This window comes from Terrapene carolina, unplaced genomic scaffold (genome assembly GCF_002925995.2).
Source record: "Terrapene carolina triunguis isolate 2854851 unplaced genomic scaffold, T_m_triunguis-2.0 Scaffold66, whole genome shotgun sequence".
Taxonomy (NCBI): Eukaryota; Metazoa; Chordata; order Testudines; family Emydidae; genus Terrapene; species Terrapene triunguis.
In genome coordinates, this window is record NW_020664417.1 from 96,344,441 (window position 1) to 96,351,709 (window position 7,269).

General features: G+C 55.0%; 1 protein-coding gene across 1 annotated transcript in view; it reads right to left on the bottom strand.

Annotated features, from left to right (window-relative positions):
- Positions 1-7,004, bottom strand: part of MAVS (mitochondrial antiviral signaling protein) — an 11,087-nt gene extending 4,083 nt beyond the window's left edge. The window contains exons 1-4 of the mRNA XM_026648144.1: positions 6,984-7,004; positions 6,415-6,589; positions 3,982-4,268; positions 2,062-3,094 (exon numbers count right to left, since the gene is read on the bottom strand). Coding sequence (XP_026503929.1) covers positions 2,062-3,094; positions 3,982-4,268; positions 6,415-6,589; positions 6,984-7,004 — 1,516 coding nt within the window. The remainder of the gene's footprint in view (positions 1-2,061; positions 3,095-3,981; positions 4,269-6,414; positions 6,590-6,983) is intronic.
- Positions 7,005-7,269: the final 265 nt, after the last annotated feature.

Below are 7,269 nucleotides of genomic sequence, written 5' to 3' on the forward strand. Positions count from 1 at the left end.
GGGGGGCAAAGTCCAAGCCCTCAGGCTTGGGCTTTGGCCCTGGGCCCCAGCAAGTCTAAGCCAGCCCTGGTGACCCCATTAAAATTGGGGTCACGACCCACTTTGGGGTCCTGACCCACAGTTTGAGAACCGCTGGTCTAATGAGAGACACTAAGGAATGGACTCAGGTCAGGCATTTAGTAACCTCCATTGTACTATAATCTGAGCTAAGAGGTTTGGTCAATTCCAGGTAGACAGGTAACTGGAAATGCTACACAGCATCCTCAGTAACATCCGTCTGCTGCCAACACCATGCACAGCCCCACCCTTCACACCCCATCCCTCTCCCCGTCCTCCCACTGAAAGGTAGTAAGGGCTCCAGCTTATAGTTCTCTTTTCTACCTCCCACGTTGATGAAGTAGCTAAGCTCGCTGGCTCCCAAACTCATCTCTCTAGTACCTTCAGGCGCTGAGCAAGGTGTTTGGCCCTCGGCCTGGACCACAGGGAGCAGCTGGATTGACCAGAGTGCTGTGGGGCTCTCTCTTGGTTCTTGTGGCACCTTAAAGACTAACAAATTTATTAGAGCATAAGCTTTCGTGGGCCACAACCCACTTCATGTCATAACTATTAAGGGAAGGGTAACAGCTCTCTGTGTACAGAGACTCCAAATCCTTTTACCTGTAAAGGGTTAAGAAGCTCGGGTAACCTGGCTGACACCTGACCCCAAGGACCAATAAGGAGACAAGATACTTTCAAATCTTGGGGGGGGAAAGGCTTTTGTGTGTGCTCTTTGTTTTAGGGGGGGTTCGCTCTTGGGACTGAGAGGGACCAGACATCAATCCAGGTTCTCCCCATCTTTCTAAACAAGTCTCTCCTATTTCAAACTAGTAAGTAAAAAGACATGTTGTGGCCCACGAAAGCTTATGCTCTAATAAATTTGTTAGTCTTTAAGGTGCCACAAGTACTCCTGTTCTTTTTGCGGATACAGACTAACACGGCTGCTACTCTGAAACCTCTCTTGGTTCTGTCTCTCACATCGCTCTGGTGCGTAACACAACTCTACAACCTGGACCTACTGCTGGGGAGAGTCTTTGTAAAGAAGTCAGCTGGGCTGGTACAGATAGCAACAGTCACATTCACTCGCTTGTTACAACCAGCATCTCCACTTCGCAGGGGTTCATGGGGAGCCATTTTCTGGTTTTGGTTCATGGGAGGTCGACACCCCCCTCTACTCCGAGTTCAAACCCAAATCGAAACTCAGCCCAAGACAGCCAAGTTTGGCTTGGTCTCAGGTGGCATCACCACATTTGGCCTGTTTTTCCCCTGGCAGCGCAGGTTGGCAAACCTATTGACAAACCAGGCCCAAGTCTCAGGTGTGTAACTAGGCCAAGAGACTGTCCCTCAGTTTTGGGTGTACATCTGTTTCCTACAGGGAAATTGTACTAACAAGTTACTTTTGCCTGGGGCCCAGGCACTGGGGGGAGGGCTGTGAATTCAGAGACACCATGGGAGGGACCCTCTCTCGACACAGGCAAAGTCTGGCTTTAGCCTTCTGGGTGGGGCAACAGGAAACTCCAGGACTAGCAAGGTGGTCAGCCCCATTCCTTCCTGTCACACTTACCCCGGGGTCCCATCTGCCCCTGCTAGCACATCGCTGGGAAACCAGTGGCGGCTTTGTGCTTCAAAACGCACGTGGTGCTGCCTCCTTCCCCAAGCCTGGCACAGCCTTGGCCCCACCACAGCGTTGATGAGCTGTGAGGAATCCAGCTTTGGCTGCTCTTAGCCAGCGAGTGGGCCAGCCAGTTTCACGTGGAGGAGAGTGGTTCAATACCAAGAACAGCCTTGCATTGATTCGGATGCACCTTTAAGTGTACCTCCCCGCCCCCAACAAATTCTGCTTGGGGGTAGGAGAAGCCAGTGGCATACAGACACTGCAATTCCCACTGCAGCTGGAAGCCAGTGCAATTTTGATCACAGGTTTCAATGGCCCCAACTCATCCCCGGTGTTGAAGATGCTGCCCCCTTTGCAGCAGGACCAGACTAAAATGCCCCTGTGTGAATACTGATGGGGAAAGCTCTTACCCCTGCTGTTTGCTGGTCCACTGGCAACTCCCGGGGTATCTGCTAGGCACCCCCCTGACCGTCCACCACAGTGGGAATTGATGCCGCTACCTGGGTTCTGCTCAGGAATCCCCTGGGAAGGTCCAGTGGAGGGGCCTGAAGCCAGTTTTTCAGAGGAACTGGCCGAGCGTGTTGTGCCGAGATGTAATGCTCCCAAATCACGAGCAGTCGCATCCTCACTGAGGTCCATGGGGATTGTGCTCGTTGTCTGAGAGGCAAGCACTGATCCGATTGCAGAACTAGAGTCAGCCCTTCCTTTGATGACTCCCACATCACCATAACTGCATGTGCTTGGTGCAGAATCTCTGATTTGGTGTAGGGGAAATGCATCCCTCTCTCCACCATGGTCTCTCTGCCCCTGGGCACGTTTCTGCTCTGCATCAAACTGGGTCTGCAGGAGGAGAGGGTCATGAACATCCACCATGCTGCTCGTCAGGTTCCCATTCTCGTAACCCTGCAAAGCCTGAATCTTCTGTTCCCGGAGCGAATCTCCAGCCTGCTGCCCATCCCCGTGGACAGCTTTGTTGGCACCGGAAGCCAGGGGAGAGCGCTCAAAAGAAGAATAGTAAACCTCTTCTGGCTGGTTCATGAAATCCTCTGGGCTAGGAGCGGCGGCCGGCTCCCCTCTCTGAACAGGCTCTCCAGGCACAGATGCCTTTCTGCTGTTCCCAACGTTCAGGTGATTCATGTTCCCAAAATACCCACCGCTCACACAGACCGGATGCTGCTGGCGGCCGGCCCAGTCCTGACTCTGTCCTCTTGGGTCGGGTACTGGTCTGCCTGGCTGAGCCACTTCCACCTCTCCTCTGGGCACCCCCCCACAAGCCAGCAGGTGTCCCGCTGGTGATCCAGGAGATAAATGGACTGCTGCTAGGGCCAGACCATCTCCATGGTTACTGCCTTCCTGTGATGCCCTGAGATCAGCTAGTGCTGCGTTCCCAGCGGGTTGGGAACTCGGAGCTTCCCTCCATGGGGTCAGGGCATCTTCTGTAACCTGAAAGGAAAACCGAGATGTGTTTAGACCATAAGAGAATTATTCTCTGGGCCCAAATTGGGACGGGGGCTCCCTCGTGCGAGGCGCTGGACAGACAGACCCCCAGGCCTTGTTTTGACCCAAGTGTTCTGAAGGAGACGGAGCCCTGGTGTCCAAACTCCTCTCTCCACAGCGCTGCCTCTACCCCTAAGCCCCGGTTGACAGGCAGGGCCCCTTGGAGGGGGTGTTTTACCCTGGTCGCTGAACTCCGGAGAGAAGCAAGGACCGAATGGACATGGAGACTAGCTTTCCTCCTCAGCCTTGGAGGGAGTCGCTCTGGGTTCCCCCCTGCCTCGAGGCCTGTGGGAATTAGAGGGTGACAATCCAGCACTTCCCTAGCTCCGAGATCACCTTTTAACCAGAGGGAATCGCCGTGTGCCGGGGCATGCAGAATGGAACAGCTACATCCGGAGAGAGAACGTGACTGACAGGGTACCCGGCACATGCTGCAGCCGCTTCTCCATGGCTGGAGCGATGGCAGCACCAGCCGGAGAGAGAGAGAAGGGTCCAGACCACCTTCTGGCCCCCAAGCCCATGGCAAAGGTGGGTATCAGGCAGCTGGCTGTAACAGCCTGAATCTCTGGACCATGTGCACCAGGCTGAGGCACATCTGCTCTGGATGGAACGGGAGCAGTGCAGGAGCCAGGGATGCTGGCACTGTGCCACCTGAGTGCTCCCGCACCCTGCGGGGCAGCCAGATCTGGCTGCTTCTAGCCCCTTTGAGCGGTCAGAACAGCGCAAGGGGGCTGGGACACAGGCAGGAACTCGGCCCAGTTTTAAGAGTCAGGTTCTTGTCAACCAAACCCAAGAGATCTGACACCACAGGACACTCTCAGAGACCAACAAACCTTTTGCTTTGCCATCGGCTCCATTTCTTGCACAGGAATATTGTATTCTCCCAGGTCGTGGCAGCTTTCCGCTCCAGACAGATTTGTCTGGAGAGGCAGGGGTGTGCCAGGCCCTGGGAGACTTGCTGGCTGCCTAGGCAATGGAGGCGTGTGGGGATTGTTCGCAAAGGTGGGGCCAGCGCACCGAGGATCAGGATTAGCAGTCGGTGGCGGCATCGGAGAGCAAACCGACGCGTAGCTGGGCAGAGAGTTATTCACCGCAGGAAGTGGTGCCTTGCTCCGAGGACCTACAGGAAGAGTGAGCACAGAATATTTGAAGTGATCGGTAATATGGGAGATGGGGAGTACCGGCAGGGGTTGACTTTAGCACTGGAGTGGCCCTAGAGGGGAAGCGTTCTGTCTAGTCAGAGGGAAACCAGGCACAGCCAACAAAGGTACCGTCACTCAGAGGGAGAGAGCAGTTTTCACTCTCCGTGGCTCATTTAACCCCCCAGCCGAGACAGTCAATGAACAGTTGTTGTCACTGTGACACCACTTCCTGTGAAATGGACACGTCCCCTAGCAACTGGGCTGAGACCCCACCTCATCTCACCTAGGCTATGGAGCATTTATATCTGTTTGGCACACCAAGCCCTGGCTCATTACAAAAAGATACGAGTTCAAATACAATCTATACGCAGGGCAGGGCACAGATCACCTCCAGAGAAACCAAGAACTACTGACCTCCTGCAGAATCCTCTCCCAACTCAGCCTCCACCCCCTCGCTGATCAGCCAGGCACCGCTCCAGGTGAGCAGATGAGGAGAGGGGCTTGCAGCGTCCCCTGAAGCTCAAAGCCAGGCTGTAGCACAGGTGGATTCCAGAAGGTGACCTTATTGCCACCAGACCTCTCCCGTTTGTCCCTGGAAGGGACCGTTAGCTTGAGCATCAGAGCCAAGCATGCCAGGACAGACAGGATCCTGCGCTGAACCCCTTTGCCTTCACGAGGTCCCATTCTACCACGCCACTCATCCAACGTGGACTTGCTAGTACGTGAAGGGCCCACGGTCCATATTTTCTATGTGGATGATGCTCAGGGTTCTCTCCCCATCTTACCCAACCCACTGGTGTGTGGCAGTGGCATTTACCCCGTGCCTAGCAGAGACGGAAGCTTGGACAAGGCTAAGAGTTAGCCCATGAGCAAGCGCTCGTAGGTTGGCTGAGGCAGTCACAAGACCTGGTGAGGTTTATTGCTGCTCCCTGCACTGAGTGAGTTTGCCGGATGTTTGTGACACCAGTCTGCAAGTTGGAAGGAAAAGTCACAACCTGCTTGAAGGGGGGCCAGACCTCACTGCAGTTATGCAGGTCTCTGTCACCTCGAGTCTGAATTACTGCAAAGAGGACAACATGGGGCTGCAGCTTCAGCCATTCAGAAACCCCAGCACAAAGGTAGAGTAGCCACCTTACCCCTGTGCCCTGCAATTCTACATGTGGGATTCAACCTCAGTGATTTGGGGTGCCGGCTTCCCGCCCCTCTCCTTGGGTGGTGCCACTGCAGATGAGATCAACTGAGCAGCTGGAGCCAGCAGCCCGTAGGTTTTAACAAGGGGAAGGGGCAGGTGCTGTTTCTGAGGAGAAGCCCTCAGCTTTGGAACCTGCTAGCACAGCCAGGACCTGCTGACTTCCAGAGCAGATGCATCACCAAGCTTTCAAGAAGGAGGTGGATCGGGAGAGGGGTAAGTGGGTGAAAGGCTGGGGTTAATTTATTAACCCTGCGGGCAGGAGGGATGGAGGAGTCAGGCTTTGTTACTGGTGCTGGTCTCTACAATTGATTGGAGTTGTATATTTAAAACATACACCCTCCTAATGACAGCAGTGATAGCTCCAAAGAGAGACTTCCAGGAAATGGGAAAGAAACAGCATTGTTTCAATGGAGGAAGGATTGCCCAGTGGTTAGAACATAAGAACGGCCATACTGGGTCAGACCAAAGGTCCATCTAGCCCAGCATCTTCCGACAGTGGCCAATGCCAGGAGCTTCAGAGGGAATGAACAGAACAGGTAATCATCAAGTGATCCTCCCCTGTCGTCCATTCCCAGCACTAGCCTGGGTCTTGGGAGCCCAGAGATCAAATCCCAGCTCGGCCACAGACTGCCAGTGTGACCTGGGCAAGTCGCTTAGGGCCAGATCCTTAGAGGTGTTTATTCGATTTCAATGGGAGTTTGGTGCTGAAACCAGCTTCGGTGCTTTCGCAAATCCCACGAGGTGTCTACTGGCAGCTTTAGGCCCCTCTGACAACCTGGACCCCCTGTACCTGGCGGGATAACAGGTCTGCCCTACCTCACAGTCAAGACTGCAAGGTGTTGAGATACCGTGGTGATGCTCGAGAGAGCCCCAGGGCCGGGCAGTTAAGAGCGCAGCAGGTACTAAGGGACAGGTACTGCAAGGCAACTTACGGACTTGATGAGCATCGTACTTGCGCTGAACCCTGTCTGCGAGATCATGGTGCCTATTCTTCCTGAGTGCCTCAACGAGCTCCTTCACCCAGCCACTCCTGCATTTCAAGTAGTCGAAGAGCTTCCACACGGCGTGCTCGTTCCCTTTCCTGTCGTCGTAGGCTTCGATCTCTTCCTAAAAATCAACAGGGAGAGAACACTGAGAAAGGGGCCGGCTAGGGGGCGTTTCATCAGTCCCAGCAGGAGTCAGATAACGCTCTCGGCAGCTCAGCACCTGGGGACCCGCTGAGGCAGAGGAATTTAGCCAGGAGTCAGCTGGCAGGGTTGCTCAGGGCGAGATGAAGCTCCGGGGAGGCGAGGCCCCGTCATGAAGTCGCGGCGCAGTTTGGCAGAGTTCTGTGTTGTGCACTAGGAGGCGGCCCCGTGGTCAAGCAGCAAGGGGAATTGCAAGGCAGGATGGTAACACGTCTGCGCAGAGGCAGGACAAGCAGGGATGCCGCAGGGCAGGAGTGGAGTGCTCAGAAAGGAGGGATGACAGAGCAGGAGGGCTGGAAGCAGTTACAGCTCACACAACCTTGAGCACCCTCCATGCTGTACCCTACATCCCACCTCCCTATCGGGAGGACTGCAGCCAGCGGGAGCTCTGGACATTGGAGCAGGCGAAGGCTGGAGAGCAGCAGGAGCAGAGGGAGGAGGGAACAGAGTAAGGAAGGGGGGGGCAAGAAGGGGCACTATTTTTCAAACCCTGCTGTACGGCTCTCCCTTTACCTTTCAAGGTTTTTGGGGTGGGGGGGAGGGGAAGATAAGGGGGGGGGAGATCAGTGACTGAGGCTCAGCCGCCCGCCTGCTAGTCAG